We start from the raw sequence: 22,690 nt of genomic DNA, 5'->3' as shown, positions 1-22,690 counted from the left end.
TCCCATGGTAGGAATTTAGCTTAGCTTCTTTCCCTTACAGTTACAACAAGTAGGTGTTTGCAGATGTCCCATCCTTCTGGGTCCAAAGCAGCTTGAGAAGAAAACTGAATCCACATAATTCCCTATATTTGTGGCATTCTTCATTCCAACAAACTGCCTAGAAACTCTTAGTATCCGTTGCAACTTTCCAGAGTGAAGGAAACTTTTTTACGTATTCTCTATTTTTATACCAGAATGCCTTAGAACATTTAAAATTGCACAAGGGAAAAGGGGAAGGGAAAATAATAACTGAGTTATTTATTTACTACACATGCAAATAGACCCTCACAACATACTGGGTAACTCAATTACATTTCATCTGATTATCCAACACATGTTAAATCTACAATCAATGTCAGCAAGTTGGAAATGCTCTTAATAGGAGAGAGGGGTGAGTCTGTTTTTCTTCTGTGGTAAACTGTGGCAAAGCCCATGGGGAATGAAGTGTTCCCTGAACCTCATCCCAGTGCAAAGGGGCATCTTTCAGGCTTTTCACAATTCTAGTAGTAACTATTACAAAATCTTACAGGAATTCTTACAGTCATCAGGAGGTGCTGAGAACCAGCAAGGTCAAAACCAAATTTGGGTCTTTTTATCAATGGACAACTCACAAGCATCTGCTCTGCCTCTGGTATATTACTAAAGCCTAAAAGGTTACAGGATACAAACAAAAATTGACCCTCAAGCCATCTCATGGGAGACATATATTCACATTATTGTCAAGAGAAAGAGCTTCATGGAGTCACTCACACATAGAAAGCCCCTAACAAACACTGGCTTGGTTATTAGCTCTGTGCTGCAGTAGAGTCACATGAGGTTTTAAATATGAGGCAGCACTGAAACCGTCTGTCAGAAGGGACCATGTAAGGTTCTTCCAGAGGAGGTGCTTGGAGCCAAGCATTGGAAGATCAGTATGGAGTCTTCAGGGGAAAAGGAAAGAGCATTAAGGGCAGAAGGAACAGCATAGAGAAAGGCTTGAATTCACATCTCGATCTTATTTAAGAACTCCAAGTGTAGCCAGTGTCAATAGAAGATAGGGCCACAATTATGGGTTGGGAGAAGGTGCAAAGGTAGAGGTAAATTGGCCCAGATCAGGAAGGACTTAAGGCTCAGGGCTTAGTCTGTAGACAATGGGGGGGTGGGGGGGGCAATATTTTAGGGGGAAAGTGATGTGATCAAAGTTGTAATTTAGAAAGATCACTGTGGGGTAAAAAAATAAAATAAAAAAAGGATATGATTGGTGAGGGGCAGGGATGCAGTTAGGAGGCTCCTGTAGTGGGATGGGGGAGGTCTGTGCAGGAGGGGCCTAAAACAGGCAGTGAAGGGCAGAGAAGGGGAGAGATCAGGAAGCATCTAAAAGACAGGCATTTTCATTGTGAATTACTATGCTATTATTCTTTCCAAGCTATTGAGTGTAGTTTTTAATGAGGTTCATTTCTACAAGCTGCAAGTTCTTTGGAAAATGTTTAAAAAAGACTGGATTTTGCCCTTTATTCCTACTACTGTGTTATGGGTACCTGGGGAGGTCTACCCTGTTAGACCTTGCAGGCACCACTTGCTGGCAGCTCCCTGAATTACAGGCACAGGACCTGAAAGTATTATATTCAGCTCTGACCAAGGCTTTCTGCCAGCCCATCTTGAGATCATGACAAATGCCACACTGAGATTCCATTGCACTTTTTCGGAGCTAACAGAATATATTCTTTCTTGGGTTATAGAAATGAACATTTAAAAAGTGCTAGCCTCGGCTAACAAAATGAAATGCCGCATTCCAGGTAAAAGAGTAGAAAGAGAATGGGGGAAGAGGGCATGGAATAGAGGCCACTAAGGGTAAGACTTCTGGTGTTATATCTTACAGATTATCCAAACCTGGCAAACAGACTGCTGTCAATCATAAAATAATGAGGGAAGCCCCCATGCTGTGGTCCTGTTACTTGAAATCAGAGCTCCTCACTGTTACCAGCAGCATAAACAACAGTTGTTGGGTGCTCGGCTTGGTGTTAAGAGTATAAGAGTTGAAGGCAGAAGACTGGCTTGGTCTTGATTTAAACTGCATCATCAGAAAAGAAAGAGAAAAATGAGATGCTGGATTTGGCCAAACTCTCTCTTATACACCCTTCATATTGTCAATCCATCATAGATCCCAGAAATGTCATCTTTAAAATCTTTCAAATACTTCCTAATTTGACCACTGTGTGCCAACTCTGTTGTTGCCACCATGGCCTGGCCACCAGACCCTCTGTCCTAGACTCTGCAGTAACCACATGGCTGGTCTCTCTGCTCCCATGGCTTCTCATCACACTGAGAAGAAACTCTCATTCCTTCCCAGGCCCTCCCAGGCCCTCCTGGTCCCTCCCCTGCTGCTTTGCCTATCTATCTCCCACACCTACCCTTCACAACCCTGCTCCAGCCCCTTTGGCCCCTTTTTCAATCCCTTGTACACACCAGGCACTCTCCAGCACTGGGGTCTCTGTACTTGTTGAACCCTCTATCTAGAATGTTCATCCCTCCATGGCATGTACCTGGAACAGCACCCTCCCCCTCTAACCCTTTAGCATGCTTTATTTATTTTTTTCCATGAGGGTTTTTTTTCCCCCTGATATTTTGTTATGCATTTGTTTATTTGTTTATCTCTTTCCCTGGACTGTAAATTCTATGAGGTCAAGGATTTAATCTGTTTTATTTACTGCTGTGTTCCTGTAACCAGAATAATGCCAGGCACATGGTAGTTTATCAAATATTTATTAAATGTATGAAAGACTGGATGACTGAATGAATGAAACACTACCCTCACTTCCTAACCCAGACTCATCCCACCCCTTCCCCAGTGCTGAAATAACATTTACCTTTACTCTTACAACATATCAAAATCCCTATAGGCCAACCTGGACTAAGTGATTTCCCACAAAGTGAGGGGATAGAGCAGGCTTTGGAGCTGGTAAATGGTTAGTACATTTTCATGACACCAGATTATGTTCTTCAGACCTCTTCAGCTACTGTCAAGAACTCAACAGCTGTGTCAACTCTGCCTAAGGAGGGGAGTTTAGAGTGCATCATTTTAGCAATAAAGTTCAGAAGATTAAGTGAAGGTATGTCGTAGCTCTGAATGACCTAGATATGTTCTATGGTGCGCTATGAAAACAAAATATCAGTTCAGATAACTAACGCATGAGTTCAGTCTTTTGATCCAGAAAGTCAAAACCAGTACCTCCTTGAGGGAAAATAAAAATAAAAGCAAGCTTAGTTCTAAAGGAATCAACCAATCTCAAAAGGGAACTTTAGTCAAAGGCCAGAGTGCCCTCTACTGGCTACTGACAATTAACAAAACCAAGGGGGGATATTACAAAGAGGAAGCAGCTTTATATTTAAATTTATAAATGAGACTATTAAAAAATATTTCAGTCTCTTCAAAGAAAATGGGCTGTGACCATAATAGAGAGTAAGTCTTATTAAGTCCGTGTTTTCAGGGGCTTGAAGAATACTATGAGGAACTGAAAGTTGGGATTACAACAGGGTAGTGTAAATGATATAATCTAGAACACAAGATGTGTACATAGTCCATCATGCAGTGGTGTGAGGGTGATGCCTGAGCCAAGGTTTGTAAAGGGATAGAGTTAGCCAGGTGAAGGGTATAGTGTGTACATGCAGAATTATACTCTAAATGACAATCCACAGATGCAAAAGCATAAAAGGGAGAGAGAAGACATTTAAGGACTACAGGAATTGATAGCAGTGAAAATTATTGGTTGTCTATTGGTTGCCTATTCACCAGCAAGCCTCATCTGTTTCCCTCTGCTGGTCTGCATTCATGTGGTGGCAAAAAGTACCAGATACAGACATTTCTAGCTTCTCTAATGGCTAGACATGGCCATGTGACCCAATCCTAGTCAATGAGATGAAAGGGATCATGTGACCAGAGACATCATTTCTTTCATGATAAAAGAGGAAACTCCCAGGAAGAGAGCACGGTGCTCTCAATCTGCTTGTTGAAGCTGTCTTGTAGAGGTGTGACAATTGGAACTATAGCAACTATCTGGTGGTTATGAATGGCAACATCACCAGCACAGTGAGGATGACATTACAGGGCTGCAAGCCACCCTTTGGACCACACATCTCTGGACTTCTTATTATGAGAGAAAAAAAAATCCTTATGACTTAAGCCACTTTTGGTTACATACTCTGTTATTTATAGCCAAAGCATGCTCATTGATATAATCCTTATTCTGTGATTTGAGCAATAGCGGAAGGTGTTTCAAAGGCTATAACACAATGAAATTTGCATTTCAGAAAGATCAAGCTAATAACAAGCAAATAATTAATAGAAGAGAGCAAGATGAAGGGCCAGAAGGCCAACTGGGATACTTGTAAAATTCAAGTATGAATGGGAGAGGAAGGCGAAGATTAGGGCCTGACCACTGGAACTGCTAAGAATGGAATATAAGGGAGGTATTTATTTATTTATTTATTTATTTATTTATTTATTTATTTATTTATTTTATTTTTATTTTTTTTAATATATGAAATTTATTGTCAAATTGGTTTCCATACAACACCCAGTGCTCATCCCAAAAGGTGCCCTCCTCAATACCCATCACCCACCCTCCCCTCCCTCCCACCCCCCATCAACCCTCAGTTTGTTCTCAGTTTTTAACAGTCTCTTATGCTTTGGCTCTCTCCCACTCTAACCTCTTTTTTTTTTTTTTTTTTCCTTCCCCTCCCCCATGGGTTTCTGTTAAGTTTCTCAGGATCCACATAAGAGTGAAACCATATGGTATCTGTCTTTCTCTGTATGGCTTATTTCACTTAGCATCACACTCTCCAGTTCCATCCATGTTGCTACAAAAGGCCATATTTCATTCTTTCTCATTGCCACGTAGTATTCCATTGTGTATATAAACCACAATTTCTTTATCCATTCATCAGTTGATGGACATTTAGGCTTAAGGGAGGTTTTTAAAAAATATTTAGAAAGTAGGGGTGCCTGGGTGGCTCTGTCGGTTAAGCGTCCAACTTTGGCTCCAGTCATGATCTCGCGGTTTGTGGGTTCAAGCCCCACGTCAGGCTCTGTGCTGACAGCTCGGGGCCTGGAGCCTGCATTGGATTCTATGTCTCTTGGCCCTCCTCTGCTCATGCTCTCTCTCTCTCTCTCAATAATAAATGTTAAAAAAAAATTTAAAAAAAATATTTAGAAAGTAAAATGGATAAGATATGGTCATTCATGTGGAGAGCTAGAAGATGAGATGAGGGGAGAAGTCAAGAGTGAATCCCAACTTTGGGGCTTGGATAATAAAGTGGGTGCACAGGTCACTCTTTGATATGTAGAATTTGGGAGAAGGAGCACATCAAAGATGGGATGGAAGTGATGAACTCTTCCGGTTTGAGGAAGCAAGTAGAGTCCAGGAAGCCGCTGAATTTTATATGTGGAGCTCAGAAAATGTGGATTTAAGATAAAGATTTTCAACATATTTACATGGACATCGTAATTGAAGCCATGGAAATAGAGCTGGTCACTCTTTTCTGAACATATATAGAGCAAGGGAGACAAGAGAAGAGGGTCAGGGCAGGGCCTTGTGATTACCAACATTCTAGGACATATAGGAAGAAAAACCACATTGATTCCAAGAAACAGCAAAGGGAGAAAGCAAAGAGAATGAATGTCACCAAATGGCAAAGAAACTGAAAGATTCCAGAAGGCAACTTCCTATTGCAGAGGACATAAGTAAAATAGGTCAGAAAAGGACACCTTTGGTAACCTTAACCAGAGTGGTTTCGTGGAATGCTGAGTGAAGAAGCCAGAGTCAGCAGAGTGGAAGGGATGAAATGGATGTGATCCAAAGAGACTTTTATTTCAAGAAGATGCCGTGAAAAGAAGGAGAGAGATAGAAGGATGGTTAGGGAAGGCGTGTGGCCAAGGAAGGGAAGCTTTTCAATATGAGGGAGGTGTGAATGTGCGTCCATATTGAGGGGGGAGGAACCAGCAGAGGAGATGCAGCAGAGTTATGAGACGGGAATGCAATGATAATTGAAGGGGTGAGGTCCTTGAGGTTTGGGAGGGGGAGGGGAGTTGAGGGGCAGAAATTTTGCAAACCAATTTAGATCATAGTTCCTTCTAAAGCAAATTAACTCTTTGGTGAAAAATGTAATCCCAACCAATATTGGTGCTCCCCCACCTCCCAAAAATCATATAAGGATCCTAGCACAGCATCAAAATATCTGGATGGCCTCTCTGGTTAATGACAGTGGTTAGCAGAGAGCACAGAGATGCTCACTCTTCAGCCCTACGGGGCCCAATCTGCTTTGAAGACAACTCTGAGCCCATAGGCTGGGGGTCAACATCCTTAGATTTATCACAAAGACAAACCAGCATTCCCCACACACTGCCACTGAGTCCCCATTTCTGGTGGGGATTTCCCTCTCCTCTCCATCTCCAGGCTCTTTTAGAAATGATTCTCTTTTCTTTTCTCGTATTTATAGGCTATCCCTTCTCTACCTTCTCTGGGTATCTGCAGAGAACAGGACTTCCTGCAACCTCTGTTTTTCACCTTGCCACAAACCACCTCTGAGGTAAAGGATGATGCAGGTGGGGATAGGTGAGGAGACAGAACAAGCACAAATTAATATTACAGTAAATTATTCTGTCACAGGGGGTAGAATCCAAAATTCAAGTGCAGAAATGAATCCTTCACAAGAGGAGAAAATCTCTTCACAGGATATTGCTAAGTTGGCAGTTGGCCGTAGGGGGAGAGCAGGAATTTAAGACTTTTCCAGCTTACAGGAGAGACTGTCTATTGAAAGGGATAGAGATGGCATAGTGGAGGGACAGGTATGCTGAGGATTATGGTACAAGTCCAAAACAGCTGGTGTATGGAAGGGGAGAAGGAACACAGAAGTATTGCTGGGCAATGTTAAGTCCTTGGCTGGAGTTAGGAAACACACGTTACTATGGCACACATCCGCATTATCATGCGATTTTCTCCAGCATGGTTGGCAACCTTAGGGCAGGAAAGAAGAAAACACACAGTTGGATGCATCATGGGATAGGGCAGGATGGGAAGCTGCCAGGGAGATGGCAGGAAGACAAAGGAGACCAGGGTACTGGCTAGAGGCTGGTTAGAGTGAGGGACCATGGAATATAGACAGAGACAGGCTATTGCAGTTTAAGATCTCTGAGACAACACAGTTCTGGGTGGTGGTCATAGAGTAGAAGATCATTGGAGGTGATAATACCAGGGAACCGGGAGCCTAGGAAATAGAACTGATTATTCATCCTGACAGTGGAGGTAACCAGGATGACAATAAGACAGTGGCAAGGAAGTAAGTCTCTGAGCCACCTCTCAAAGTTATCAGTGAATGAGGTGGGTGGTGAGTGGCAGGAAGGAACAATAAAGATGGGTAGATCCAGACAGCATGAGTCTCAGAGTGAAAGGATTGGTTACCAAAGGATAGAAGTTGTGGTTTGGAAACATCAAAGGAAAACTTGAAGGGCACTGACATTACTCCTCTCAGTAAGCCATTCTCAGGATTGCCTCTTACCCATGGAGTGTCTGCAGATGATTTCAGGATCACACCTCAGAGATTCTGATTGGGACTGTGGTCTAGACTAACACATCATTTTAGATGAGGAAATGAAGATCTAAGAAAAAAGAAGTGACATGCAGGTACAGTCAACCCGACCCCTATCTGGTGGCCTTTCCTTTATGCCTCGCCAATTCTCAGTTTGGGCTCCCCTGGTTTGCAGTTGCCTTAATACTAAGCACAAAAAGAAGAAAAAGAAGGAGGAGGATGAGGAGGAGAAAGAGGAAGAAGAAGGAGAAAGAGGAGGAGGAGGAAGAGGAGGAGGAGACTTCTTTTAACAACCTACTCAGCTACAAATTATTATTACCAATAATAGTATCCTGCCAGAAGCAAGAAGAAGGTTTTCTGGGTTATAAGTTTTGAAAGGGTTTGTGGCATGTAAATTGTCAGTGAGGCCTGAATCTAGAACAGGGGTTCTCTACATGACCCTCTCGGCATCCCTACATAGAGTTTCCAGCCATAGAGGATGTTGAGGATTCTGCCTGGACTAGAGGCAGAGGCAAGACAGGTGCCATTCCTGCTTTTTTCCTGAGGCCCACCCTTATTTTATATGGCTTCTTAAAGATGATGTCTTCTCCTCCCAAACACAGCTCATGTACTGTTACATGGGAGATAAATTCTAAGATGCTAAACAGTCACAAGAACACACAAACAAAAAGGCCCTTTAAAAGAGCTGAACTCTGTGGTTCAAAGTCTAACTCTGCTATTCAATGTTGTGTGATCTTAGGGAAATTATTCAATCCCTGAGCCTCAGTTTCCTCATACATAAAATGGGGATTACCACTAGGTCTTACCTCATTAGATCATTGTAAGGGAGTATGTGAAATTATCCAAGTAAAATGCTTAGCACCGTTTCTGGCAACACAACATGCACTCAATTAACTTATTCTCCCTGGTCCTCAGTTTCCTCAGCTGTAAAACAGACATTATTGTGTCACCACCGAATTTGTATGTTGAAATCCTAACTTTCAATGTGATGGTATTAGGAGGTGGGGGCTTTGGGAGGTAACATATCATGAGGGTAGAGCCCTCATGTATGGGATTAGTGCCCTTATAAAAGAGATCCCACAGAGCTCTCTTGCCCCTCCTGCCAAGTGATGACACAGTGACAAGTTGGTTGTCTGTGAACCAGGAAGCAGGCTCCCACCAGACATCAAATCTGCTGGTGCCTTGATCTTAGACTTCTCAGCCTCTATAACTGTGAGAAATAAATGGGGTATTTTTGGTATAGCAACTTGAACTAAGACAGTGATCAGTAACAGTTCTTGAGGGGCGCCTGGCTGGCTCAGTCAGTAGATCATGCGACTCTTGATTTCTGGCTCATGATTTGAAGCCCCACACTGGGGCATGGAGCCTCGAAAGAAAGAAAGAAAGAAAGAAAGAAAGAAAGAAAGAAAGAAAGAAAGAAAGAAAGATAACAGTTCTTACCTTATTGGGTTGTCATGAGGAACTGTGAGAAACCATCTGCATATAATGTTTAGCACTATTCCTGGCACATAATATGCATTTAATTGATGCTATTTATAATTCATTTATCTTCCCACTTGAAATTCTACTCTTATTTATGTTTGTCCAATTGTGTCCTTTTTTGACCCCAAAAGCCCCCTCTCCTCCATAAATTGATGTGAGGTGAAGGTAAGAAAAAGTTCTGTGCTCCCTCAGAATTAAAAGCATTGTAGCCAACCTCCTCAATAAAAATTTCATAGGGATATGCTTTCTTGTGACTGTATTAAGAGAGACTTTAAAATATGACATAGCCCCACTAAAGAATTGCATTGCTCTATATTAGTTGGAAAATACAGTATCACACTATCTCAGGGTCTGACCATCAGTTGGATTTAGTCACTCCCCATCCTTACTCTGATGTTGGTGATAGCCCCAAACATGCAACTGTGATTTGACATTTTTACCCAGAAGCCAATTAGCTATGTGAATTAGATGTTCCTTCTGGAGTGTCCACTGTCCCTCATTAGGTCCGAAGAATGAGGTCATTTTTGGAAAGCAAAGCCAATGACTCTCTTCAGATGCATGGACAAGGGCCAAAGTCTTCATGCACATAAATAAATGCTGAGTGCAAGGCCTAGAGTTCCCCTGCTAAAGATTCCAGAACCCTCTAGTTGGCCTGCATTAGAAAGCACATAAAATGCCACATTTTTAAGAGAAAAGGGGAGGTGGTGGTATAAATATTTTATTAAAGGGAAGTCTTACTCTTTGTACTACTTGAATAGTCTCTAGCAGTGTCCAGGGAAGAGAGAACCTGGTCAGTACAAAGGTGCATTTCAGACCTTCTGGTAGGAATGTTCCCATGGTGGAAATAATTGCATCAGGCCATCAGAATATGGCGAATCTGAGCTTACAATCAACAAAGAGCCGAACTCACATTAAACACGAGATTAAAATTTAGTTTTCTGTACAGTTCACCTACACAAAACCCATACAGATCGGATGATATGGCCTTTTCAGCCTAAGTGACGGTTTCCCACTAGCTGACATCCCGCATTGCTTGGGTGATTGTTTCATCATTGTTAAATAAATAAATCCTAGCTGCCAATCCTCCTGAGGCCTATTACATAGGGCTGCCCATGTGAGAAACAACTTGCTCATACCAATCAGTGCCTGAAATCTGAAGCATCTGGCCAATGACTTTGATTCTAGGCTTATATTTCAGGGCACAGTTTGATTTCTCTGTTCATTTACCATGTCCTACCAGTTCAGCAGTCCCATAGGCCTCTCACCACACTCCAGCTTCAGCCCTCTTGGAGGATAACTGCCTGCATTTTGATGAAGCCCCTGAGGACTTTCTTGAGATAATTAGGAGACATTCCACAAAACTATGTGAACATGCCCGTATTGTCAAACATACCCTCTGTGATGTCAATTTTATGTGTCAACTTGGCTGGGCCACCTGGCATTATTTCTAGGTATGTCTGTGAGGGTGTTTCTGGATGAGGTTGGCATTTGAATCTGTGGATTCCTTACAGTAGCTTGCCCTCCCCGGTGTGGGTGGGCATCATCTAATCCATGGAGAGCCTGAAAGCAGAGGAAGTAGGGTTCATTTCCTTCCTGCCTATCCGCTCAAGCTGGGACTTCAGTCTTTTTCCCTTGGACTTGGATTTATAGCATCAGCTTTCCTGGTTCTCAGGCCTTCAGACTTGGACTGGAAGTACATCACTGACTTTCCTAGGCCTCCAGCTTGCAGACAGCAGCTTGTGGGACTTCTCAGCCTTCATAATCACATGAGCTAATTCTTCATTAAAAAAAAATCTCCTTTACATATATGTGTAGATAGAGAGCTTAACAGACAGACAGACAATTGGGTTCTTTCTCTGGAGAACCCTAATATACTCTACAAAATTTCTGTTCCCCTTTAATCTCAAAATCCCATAGCTTTCCCAGGACCTGAGTTCCAGAAGCGCTCTTACTGATATATTAATGACCCTCATGTCCGTCCCTCCCATTCTAGTGTTCTTGAGATCCCACACTGCATTGTCCTCAGTGCATTTATATAAACTGAAGCCTTACTACTATCAGCCACATGAGCCCTAAATATACCCTGAAGTCACACAACATTTTTGGTTCTGGGTAGCTCAATGGGACTGGGAAGACAAAACTGCTACTGGAAGTGGGGTTCCATAGGCTTGCCAAAGGAGGACATCTTACTTAAGGTAGTTGTCCAAAGCAGAAAGAGTAGAAGAGCACATTGAGCCACAATCCTTGAGGTGCAGACAAGAATGCCCACTCTGGATTCTTGGAAAACCCCTCTTCCAGCAAAGCAGAAGAGGTCCCCAGACTATTGCTATGGGTTTTTAAACAAGATGCTTGAAGTATATCAGTCCTTTCCTAGAAACAGGCCACTCATATGCAGTAACGCAAAAAAAAAAAAAAAAAAAAAAAAAAAAAAAAAAAGTTAAAAATATCCCTTTAGTTAGAAATCCTGCTTGTTTGATTTTTATGTTTTTATAAAAGCATAGGGAGATATCTGCCACAAATGAGGTAAGAGTTGTAATTAGATACCACCATGGGCTTATACTTCTGCCCTGAGGGAAAATAATAAAATGTGTCAGAACATGTCCTCCCTCACCCCAGGGAATACTCACCTGGTGGCCACCCCAGAGACTTGGCTGTGTCTGCAGAGAGAACTCCTCCGTGTCCTCATTCTACCCTAGAGAGCCACCTCAACTCTGGGACAGGACAACTGAGACACACCGCCCTCAGCAGGAGCTAAAATCAACACAATTAGAATCTGAAGAGTTGCCCTGGCATGGAAGTAACCCTGGAGCGAGTGTAACTTTCAGAATAGTCTCTCAGTATAAGACCCCATATTTCCATTTCCTTGTGATTAAAAGAATCAACATAGGAATTCCAGTATAAATGTAATAGGGTGAGACGTTCCAGGTCTCCTCCAAGATGTCATGCAAAACAAGACTAATGGAAACAACACCAGTATGGGTATTTCCATTTTGAAAAAAAACTAGGGAGATACATAACCCTTAGCCTCAAAAAAAAAACAAAAAACAAAAAACAAAAAAAAAAACATCTAAAGGCTGTCCAAATCAGGTGCAGAAGCCACTTAGGGAAGAAGCTGGCAGGGGTGGGGGATGCTGAAGGAGCTGCCCCAGGGGCTCACAAGATGTCAGCAGAAATACACTTCCTTTAGGTAAGGGGCTTAATCACTTCACATCCTGTGAATACCTTAAGAATTGCAAGATCTAGGGAGAGAAGGTCAGAAAAGGATGGAGCAGAAGCTACGGGGGGGGGAGGGTGGCCACTTCAAAATCCTCCTGGCCCTACTTCTTACTCCAGTCAAAGCACAGCATCCACATCCATGCAAGCTTTGACTGTCTTTGCACCAATCGAGTAGATGGAGGTTTGCCTTGGGGTTAAGGGTTAAGACTGCCTCTCACTTCCTGGGAACCCACTTTTGTATTCCACCATGCAAAACCCAGAGATGTGGGGGATAGGAGCCAACAGATAAACTTCTTCCCCTTTTATTCCCCAAATGAGTATTTCGCCTTGGTAGATTTCAGTAGGCTCAAGCACTAGTTGCCAAGCAGGAAGACATCTCAGTAATGTACCTTTATGTTGGCTTTTTCTGCTTTCCTGTCCTAATTTCCTACATGTTGGAATCACGGTCCTCAAAAAAACAAACCCCCCCCCCAAAAAAAAAAACCCCAAAAAACAAAACACCTAAAAACAAAAAACAAAACCCCCAAAAAACAAAAAACAAAAAAAACCCACAAAAAAACAAAAACAAAACCTACCTACATACAAGCCATTGTCTCAGGCTCTGCCTGTTGTTGGTGCCAGGCTAAGAAAGTTAGTACCAGAAATGGCCTTGGAAGCAAAATCTCAGAATGGGATTTTGGAGCTGATCACCCATGAGTCGGAAGGCAAGGGCTCCATTGATGGTGATCATTGAGGGACAAGGCACCACAATGAGTTCTTGCCTGCTGGGGATTGGATTAGGTGCTGGTGGAAGGGGAAGGGTGGCACTTGAGCAGCATAGGGGAGCAGTAATTACGAGGACTGTGACATTCACTGGTTTTGGTAACTGCTTTTGAGTACCCTGAAAAAAAAATGACAGCTACAGGTCAATCAACCATAAACTATGACTGGATAACTGTGATGTGGGCTCCCCAACCAATGTTTTTTGTTAGAAGAGTGGGCCCTCCGTTGTCTTCCTTAAGACCACACATTATTATTTCACTGGGTAGTACTGTGATACCCACAGGGGCCAAAAATGACTCACTCATTAAAACATCAGGTGTGTAAGCATCATGCCATTGGAAAGAGGAAGACCTTAAGCTCTTTTTATGCATGATGATCAAAAACAACCATGGAACTTTGTCAGATTTTTAACTGGTTAAAACATATATATATATATATTTTTTTTTTTTTTTTTTGGCCAGCAGAGGGCAATCTAGGTCCCATGAAACTAATTTGTGGGGGGACAAAAAAAGGGAAAATAGAACATAAAAGACCATATTTAATAACCAGATGGCATCAAAATCTTGGTGATTGCATATGTTAAGGCAGTCAATGCAGGTTTCCTTAGACTCCTGAGCCATTTTCCTCCTCCCATCTCTATTTCCCACTTAATAAATTCAGATCCTTTCATGTTCCTAAAAAAAAAAAAATCAAGGCAAGAGAAAAGGTGGTTACTGCTAATGTCAAGAATTAACCTGTGCATTCTGCAATACTTTCAACTGACTCTTCATGGAAGTGCTGCACTACAAGGGGAGAGGAGGCTTGTTCCTTCTCTTCCCTTCTTAGCCACCAACCCATGTCTACTAATGAACCTCTTCCATGGCACTCACAAATCTAAGGGTTCCAAGACTGACCCAGAGTTTCTCAGAGTATGGCCCTAAAACTGCCTGCAGAAGAACTATGCGGTGGGGCAGGATGCCAGTTAAGCCTGCGGATACCGGGCCCCACTCTAGACAACTGCAACAGAGTCTGGTGTCAGGACCCGACTCCACATTTCAGCGGTACAGAATCTTGGTGATTCTGATATGGACTGACTCGTGACCCACCGATCTAAATAAGAAAAGTGTGAGATATGACATTAACTCAATCCAAGGCAGTTGAGTCTCACTGTAGGCAGACCTCTGACTCCCTCACAAGACATGAAGTAAAGCATGAAGGACCAGGAAGAAGGTGGTAATTCTAAGTCAGCACAGACACAGACAGAGTGTGTCTTTTCTGTCATCAGCTTGAGGAAACACTGGGACGCTGTGGGTTTGCAACATCACTCTGAGGGTGGAAACACACGCCAAATGTTACCTCAACAATCGATAAATGTGAATGTCCCAAAAAAAAAAATCAAAGAAAAAAATAGAAAAAGTCAGAAAACAGCTGGCTTCGTATTTAAAACATTTTAATGTAGACTAGCACTTCCCAAACTTGCCTGGATCTGAGAATCACTTGGGAAGCTTGCTAAAAATACTGACACAGACACTCTAGGGCATGTCTATGTGGCCACCCTCACACAATTGAAGTGGGACTTCTCAGCTCTGCAGCAAAATGCCTGGATTTCCCAACCATCATTCTCCACAGAGAGTTCTGTTCGGTGTTTGGGCACAAAGAACAATTTCATTGGGGAAAATAACTGATGAATGCATCCACGTTTTGTCCTTACTCTCAATACCAAAGGCAGAGCCGAAATACCAGGAAGCAGCTGACTCTTCATAAGTTCATCTCGTGGAGCAGTAGTACTTCAACTACAGGCCAGGGACCAGGAATTTACTAGACATGGAAATTCCCAGCCTCCATGGCAGACCTCTGGGGGCGGGGCCCAGGCATTTGTTTTAACAAGCTTCGCGTGATTCTGATACCTGTGAACTTTAGCAGCACCATAGTAGACTGTTTCCTAAACCTTTCTGATGGGAGATACCGAATCAGGCCCCTCTGTGGGCAATGTGATTCTGAGAAGTTGGAAGGAGACCTGGAAGGGGGATTTGTGTAGGGACCCTCAGGCCACGCTTATCTTTCAGTTTAGGAGACTCTAGGCACGGTTTGGATTTCTTCACCTCCATGAATTGTGGTAAAGGCAGATGTTTCATGAGATACATGTTAAGAATCACTGGTGGAGCTTCTGCTAAACTCAAGCCCTTTCCTAAACTCTCATCACTCACCATATTGGGACAGGCGGTAGAGGAGTAAATAACATGTCCTGGCCTCCTGCAGTCGAGTGACTTAAATGGAGAAGGGGTAACTTCCATGAAAACGGCTCTGTGCCCAGGGATGCAGAGTGCTAGTGCTGCAGCTCGGGTCCTTGGCAAAGACCCAGCACCGAGCCCAGGTACAGAGGACTCCAGGAGCACTTTCTAGCAAACCACAAGTGCTTGCTGGAGAAAAGTGAGGCCCAGAATCAGAGCCCCTTCCCCACAGGCAGAACTGAGGGAGCAGTGCCTGCCACTTGTGCTGGGAGCCTGGGCAGCACCCATACTTAACTTGCTTCAGGAAAACAACGGAATGCGATGTTTCTTTTAACAGGCACACATGGAACGATTTTAAGAAAACCAAAACACCAGCAGGGAAATAAAGTGTGAAAAATGTTGCTTTTAAAATGCTGCTTCTACCTTCTGCTTTATCTCCTACATCTCAAATTCTATAAAGCCTTTTATAAGACCTTATAGTCTCTTTATTTCACCCCATCAAGCAGCTCACCATTTCTTTGTCTTGCTAAAATAATCACGTAACATTAGTAAACTTTTTCTTTTATAAGCTCTAAATTCAGGAAACATCAGACCCTACTTTGGATAAACAATCAACCTGTTTACAGAGCTTTCTTCCAGTATATCAATCCTAAAGAGCTATATGTTTAAGGTTTAAAACCTTAGTCTTCAGTCAAAATTATATATATTGAGTTTAGCAGAGTGCTTGCTTTGGAATAATAAATAATGATGGCTCCCACTTCCTCTGCCTTCAATTACAAGCATCATCTTATAAAAGTGTTGAATGTGCCTGATTTCCTGGTGTGAAAAGGATAGGAAATTCAAACACAGCTATAAATACAAACACCAGTTATTGCTTAAAGGGCACTAAAAGCCTGCACTCCCGATAGATCCTGCCAGATGAAGAAAGAAATCTACAGTTTGCCCACCCGGAATATAAAGAAAGAACAATTCCTGATTTTAATGAATGCTGAAAACATTTTTTTTCAGGTGACACACTGAAGTGTATATGAACCCCTTGTTTCTGAGACCACGTCTGCCAGGAGGAAAAAAAAAAAAAAAAAAAAAAAGAAGCCGCCAGATTGCAGAGATGCCTCCAAATATCTTTTCATTTTCCAGATATTTAAACTTCATTCTCCACTGTCTACTGTAGACATGTCATTTCTTGTTTGAAGGAAGTTACCTCATTCTTAGTCTTGGGCTAATATCAGCACCTAATCACACAGGGTGATACAAAATAGTCCAGGGTTGGGCGCCTGGGTGGCTCAGTCAGTTGAGCATCCTACTTCGGCTCAGGGCATCATCTCACGGTTTGTGAGTTCTAGCCCCGCATCGGGCTCTGTGCTGACAGCTCAGAGCCTGGAGCTTGCTTTTCATTCTGTGTCTCCCTCTCTCTCTGCCCCTCCCCCACTCACACTCTTTCTCTGCCTCTCAAAAATAAAGAAACATAATAATAATAATAATAATATAGTCCAGGGTTCCTTTCTGAGAAAATGGTACTGTGATCGGTGGTGCTCTCCATTCTTCTGCCTCCGAAGCTAACAACCTGCTCCACTCCTGTCAAGAATCACAGCTCCCGTCTCAAGGGGAAGGCCGCCATGATTTAGGCATACGTGATAGCTAAGTGGCATTCAAAAGCCTCATCTTTAAGTTCTTAGCATTCATTGGGCCCTTTAAAAAATAACCTTGTTCTTTTCTTTGACAGCTCCTTTAATATGGGAGCTCATAACAGGTCCTCAGTAGCTGGGCCTAGGAATTGACAGTGTGGTCACATCTCCATGTAGCCTTAAGTCTTCACCCACCATCACCCAGAGTTATAAGCGGAAGCTTTGGGCTGCCACTCTCTTCAGAAGGACTTAATGCTGAAGTCCTCTAAGTCCTTCCTATGTCATTATTGCCATCCCCATAGGATCAGGCAGTCTGCATACTAGTTCTTAATTTGGTTAATAAGATGGCCTCAAAATATGAGCCTTGAAAGTGCCCCCATAGTTCCATCCAGACCACGAGAAGCTGTCTTGAAAACACAGTCTTGAGAGAATCCTGGTTGACTAAGCCCTGGCTCAGCCTTTGCAGAATAGGACTCAGCACGTTCCAGGATATATGTTATAGACCATATGGTCTCAAGAAAATCTCAATTCTTGGTCATGTCATTCTTACTGTCTACTTATTTATAGCAAAGGGAAAATTTTCTCTTTAAGACCCATCAGACCCATAAGAAAAATAAAATGGGACAGTTGCCTCACTGAACTTCTTTTCCTTTCTCATTCCATCTAGTTTAGTTCTGCTTCTGTTTCCACTTCAGTTAGTTTATTCTGTGATTAGTCTTAGAACAAGTGTTTGGGGTAGGTCCAACATCCCCAGTGGTGGTCCACAGAGTTGCCTGCTCATTTCAGTATTTCACTTTTGTAAAAAGGCATTTACTATACTCCAATAAAAATAAGGAATTCAGGTGGTTCTGAATCTAGTGAGTATATTATTAATGTTTTCTAAGACTCCCTCAAATATTAAGTTCTTCCTGGAAACTGGGGTCATGATACTTTTGTTTCATTCGATATTGACTCATGAGATTACTCTATTTGGTGCAAGGTCTTGCTATTAGTTTCCATTTGAATGTACAGAACTACGATTACACAGGTATGGTCATATCTGAATGTGTAACATTACAAACAATGGAGTGCCTTACTGGCTCAATATGGTTGAATGCACGTGTCTCTTTCTGGACTCACTGTTCTGTACAGATCATCTTTTTTCCTATCATGGCATCAGTAGCACACTATATTAATTACTGTAACTTTGTTTTATATCTAGGAAGTGTAAGTCTTCCAAATTTGTTGTTGATCTTCAAGAAGAAATATCTCTTTGCATTTCCACATAAATTTTATGTTTGTCAATTTTCACACATTAAAAAAAAAAACAAAAACAAAAACAAATTTCTTGAGATTGTAGTTGAAACCACCCTAAATGCATGTCAATTTAGGGAGAAATGACATCTTCACAATGCTGAGTTTTCCAACCTAGAAACACAGAGTATCTCTTCACTTTTTAAAGTTTTTATTTTTCCACAAGCATGTTTCATAATTTTCTGTACAGAGATCTTGTATAATTCTTGGTAGATTTATATCTATGGATTTGACTTTTTGCAAATGATTTTTTAAATTCCTTTTTTCTAATTGATTACTGGTATATAGAAATAAAGTGATTTTTTTTAAGATTGATGTTATATTCAGTAACTCTATTAAATTAACTATTAATTCTAACAGTTTACCTGTGATTTTTCTGTATTTTCTCCATTCATGTCACAGGTAACTGTTTTTAAAACCGTTTTTAAAAAATTATTTGTGGGTGGGAGGGGGGCTAGATGGGTGATGGGTATAAGGAGGGCACTTGTGATGAGCTATCGTATGTAAGTGAAGAATCACTGAATTCTACTGCTGAAATTAATATTTCACTGTATGGTAAACTTTAAACTAAAAAAATAGTTAAACCCACAGAAGTTAATAAATAAAGGCCTTAACCACAAGAAAAAAGAGATTCTTTCTCTCTCTGCCCCTCTACTCCACTTGCGCTCTAAAAACAAATAAAAGAAAAAAAAAGAATTGATCTGTAATACTCTAACTCATGTAGCTGGCAAAAAATATTATTTTTATGTTAGAGCAGTTCACACATAGAACTCAGTATTTTAGATTAAAACTGTTCATGTTAGATCAGAACACCTACTAGACTATTGGCCTCAGCATGGAAGAATACAAATGCACCCAATATATTAAAAAACATGTTTATTTTCTCAGAAGATCAGGAAATACATATTCTGTAGGCACTACTCCCCTACCTTACCACCCCTGCCCCCTGCCCTGACAGAGAAAAGAATGCTGGCTTTGGCCAATCTATATTTCCCTAGTTCTTTCTCTTTAAGCATGAAAGACAAGAAAAGACTGGTTGAAATGACATATTTTATTTGTCTCTCTGGACATTATATCCTTCTGATATCACCAGTGAGGATATCTCGCATGACTTCTAGAAGACTTCCTCTCCCCACTCCCTTATCCTCTCTCCCGAATCGCCTTCTTCCTAGGGCTACCCAGAAGCTCCCTGTGTCCAGGGTAGGTCACTTCTCACTAAGGAGACTTCCCTTGCTCACAGGGAGGGAGATCTGAGGTGGCAAGCGGGTCTGGTCTGGCTGCATCAGACGACAATGGAGACTGAAAGAAGACCCAGTCCACCCACTGTCAGACCCACCAGAACAACAGACACAAAATAAAGCACCAGGGCCTCTGGTTCTGTCTTCAGCAATATTTATTGGAAACGGCGATGCTTCCTGTGGTAAGAGGTTTATACATTAAGCAGTAAGATTTGCCTTTCACTCCACATGACCCACTACCGCAGGCAGCACATCCGAAGCAGCACATTAAACCTCTGAAAGAATCTGTACAGCTAGATAAATAGAACTCTGGATACCTAACAGGACTTAATGACTGATACCAAAAAAAAAAAAAACCCAGAAGAACAAAAAACCACTCATAAGCTTACACACGGCACTGTACACACAACACGAAGATGGAACAGAAGGGACAGAAAGAAAAGTAATGACTGAGTTGGGAAAAACTTTTGCATCTGCAGCCACACATCTTACTTAAACTGCTAAGCACAAAAATCATCTTTATTTGGTCCTCATTGAGGGCAGAATATGCACAAATGATGTTCAAAGAACACAAGGTGGAAGTGGAAACGAAAGACAATTGCTGTTTCTTGGTCTAGGAACTAGTGGAAAAATGGTTTCTTGTGTTTTTCTCCTTGTGTCTCTGTGCCAAACGGACTCATGAAACATGTAATTCATAAATAAAACTGAAGTGAAGTGATTTTTGTTCCCTCTTCCCTGTACCTTCAGAAATGGCCTAAATATATACATCATTTCTCTGCAGCAAGAAATTTAAGCTTGGAAACCAGATGTCTTCCCAATTCCTCATAATGGAGAGTCTCTTCTCTTCAGCCCCTCTCACAATATGCTGATTGCCAACTGTCACCGTAGTACTTAGAAATAACAGCGGGAGTCCCCCTCTGGCTTTATTAGCAGGGTGAGAAGAAAACTTGCTGTCCCTCAGAAACAAGCATATGTGAGAGGAACAAAGGTGACAGTTTTCAGAAAAGGTTTTTAACTCGCACTCAACACTTTCCTACCTATAGCATCAAGGGACTAATTAATTCAGACCAGAAGACAAGTTGCTGGTGAGGGAGGCTTTCTTCCACAATTCTGTGACTCACATATTTGGGAGGGGCAATGTGAAAGCAAGAACTTTCTCCTATTGAAACGGAGAACCTGAGACCTTGAGATGGCCCCTGGGTGATAGACAGTACCTTCAGTAGGATGTTTTTTCTGTGATGTGGCTCATGGTCATATTCTAAGAAGCCACAACCTCCTGAGAACTGTGTAAACAGCAGTTCCATGACTACTGGCTGGTCTCAGATGGTGTTTAAAAAGCACATGCCATGCCCACCAGCCTAAGAAGATACCACCCATCACCATGACTCTTGTGGGATCACACAAGTCAACCAAAGATACTCGGTGGGGCTTGATGACCTGGACCACTGCGGCCTGCACTTGGGATGTGTTGTAAGCAGCATTACCAAAGCAGTGGTTAAACTTAACTATCTGGGTCAAGAGGAGGTAAGCCTGCCAGCCTAACATCCTAATGAGGCAGGGCAACCAGAATCTCCACATAGTTGATGGGGAAGAAGCCTGACTGGCCATGAAGCATCCCCTCATACCAGTTCTCATCAATTTGGTTAGTGAGTGTGATGATATCACCCTCTTTAAAACCCAACTCCCCTTCATTTTCAGGTTCAAAGTCGTACAGAGCTCGGCAGCAGGGCTGATCCATTGGGGCACCTGGAAGTGAAAGCAGGAGAGAAGAACACAGAAAGACAAGGGGTATTTAAGTCACATATCTACCACCTGCTGCACCTGCCCGGCTTGCTGTCCCCCTTGATTCCTCCCTCACTCCTCTTCCTGCTGAAGCTTCCTCTTGCGGCTCATGCCGAGTCCACTGCATGGCATCTGCTCTTTACCAGTCTTCAGAAGCTTTCTCAGATTTCTGGAAGTTGTTCGATGCCTGCTTCCACGTCCAGTATGAAAAATAGCCTCATCTACGTTTGTAACACATGCGCCACAGTCCATCAAGTTTTGCCTTCCTGACGATGTCCAGAGATGGGAGACCCAGTGACTTAGGGAGTTTTAATGAGATTTAGGTCAATAGTATAACAAGGCCAGAACCCTTTCCATGTTAGCATTTTAAAATCTCTGCCCATGTGAAAGAGTCAAGTTAATTACATGAAGAATGCTTGGCAACCTCAGAATAACAGTGCAGTTTTCACTTTTGAAAGATAAAGACTCCAGCCTCTGCGAAACTGCTGTAATGTGGTGAAAACAAAACAATATAAGACACTGGGTTCAAGTTCATATTCTGGGTGACCTTGCACAAGGCACTTATTTCCCTTTCAGTTTCTTTGTCTAACATTAGAATTCACAGCAGAACTTACTCCACACTACTACTGTGGCTATTAACTGAGATCATGTAAAAATTATATAACTTTGTAAATTGTTGCATATATAAACAATAGGAGTACATCAGAGTTCTGGCGTACAAAATATAATGTACTCTACCTTGAGTAAAATAATGAAGAATGGAATTGTATCTTAAAAGTGATCTGTTTTAAGTGAGCATATATATTTTATACAGCATGTATCCACATAGGCACATCAACTCAGACAAGTGCATACACCTCCCATGTCTTCTAGATGGCTTGAAAGGGAAACAACATAACCTATTTTTTTTTTTACTTAAAGCAGAAAATGAGCAAGTCTCCGAAAAAAGGGTTAAACATGCGGTTGGCTTCTGAACAGGGAGAAGCAAACTAGTCACAACAGACATGACTAGTGCTTGTGGCCAGCTAGCTTCTAAGAGCCACTGCTGTTTATAATACCTGACCCTGGGGGCTCCGAGAAGCCAAGGGGAACGCAGAGGGCAGAGGGCGCTGACTGTCACCACACACCTGTTTTCCTTCATGGTCTCCTGAGAGCATCTCACAAAGCATTTCTTACCACAAAACATTAGCACTGGGCTACAGGGAAAATAGGAGACACTGCATATCTTTGAAGTCCACATCCAGTTTTAAGAGAGTTTCCACTTCTTCAACCAGGTAAATGTTAAGGTTGAAAACACCTCAAGCACAGGTTTTTACCTAATCTGTGTGTAGGGGGTGGAGAGCAATGGTGCCAACTGAAAGAATATATTACTGGGTATACATCAATATTCCTGATAGAAAATAAATTTTAGCTTTTACTGTACCAACCTCAGTTACACAGCATAATGAGTTGGTTGAAGGTTGCGGAAGGAGAGGAAGAG

The 22,690-nt window shown here is 42.1% G+C and overlaps 1 protein-coding gene across 4 annotated transcripts in view; it reads right to left on the bottom strand.

The window, feature by feature from the left end:
* SH3GL2 (SH3 domain containing GRB2 like 2, endophilin A1) overlaps window positions 1-22,690 on the bottom strand; it is a 323,593-nt gene that overhangs the window by 76,438 nt on the left and 224,465 nt on the right. For 2 of the 4 annotated variants that reach the window (XM_042913791.1, XM_042913790.1), the window contains exon 9: window positions 19,574-21,174. The exons of the other annotated variants lie outside the window; for them this stretch is intronic. In XM_042913791.1, coding sequence (XP_042769725.1) covers window positions 20,975-21,174 — 200 coding nt within the window. In that variant the 3' untranslated portion in view covers window positions 19,574-20,974. Of the gene's footprint in view, window positions 1-19,573; window positions 21,175-22,690 lie in introns of those variants that run through there. 4 annotated transcript variants of the gene reach the window in all.

This window comes from Panthera leo, chromosome D4 (assembly GCF_018350215.1).
Source record: "Panthera leo isolate Ple1 chromosome D4, P.leo_Ple1_pat1.1, whole genome shotgun sequence".
In the NCBI taxonomy this organism is placed as follows: domain Eukaryota; kingdom Metazoa; phylum Chordata; class Mammalia; order Carnivora; family Felidae; genus Panthera; species Panthera leo.
Note: the sequence above shows the minus strand (reverse complement) of the source record. Positions and strands in the feature narration are given on the sequence as shown.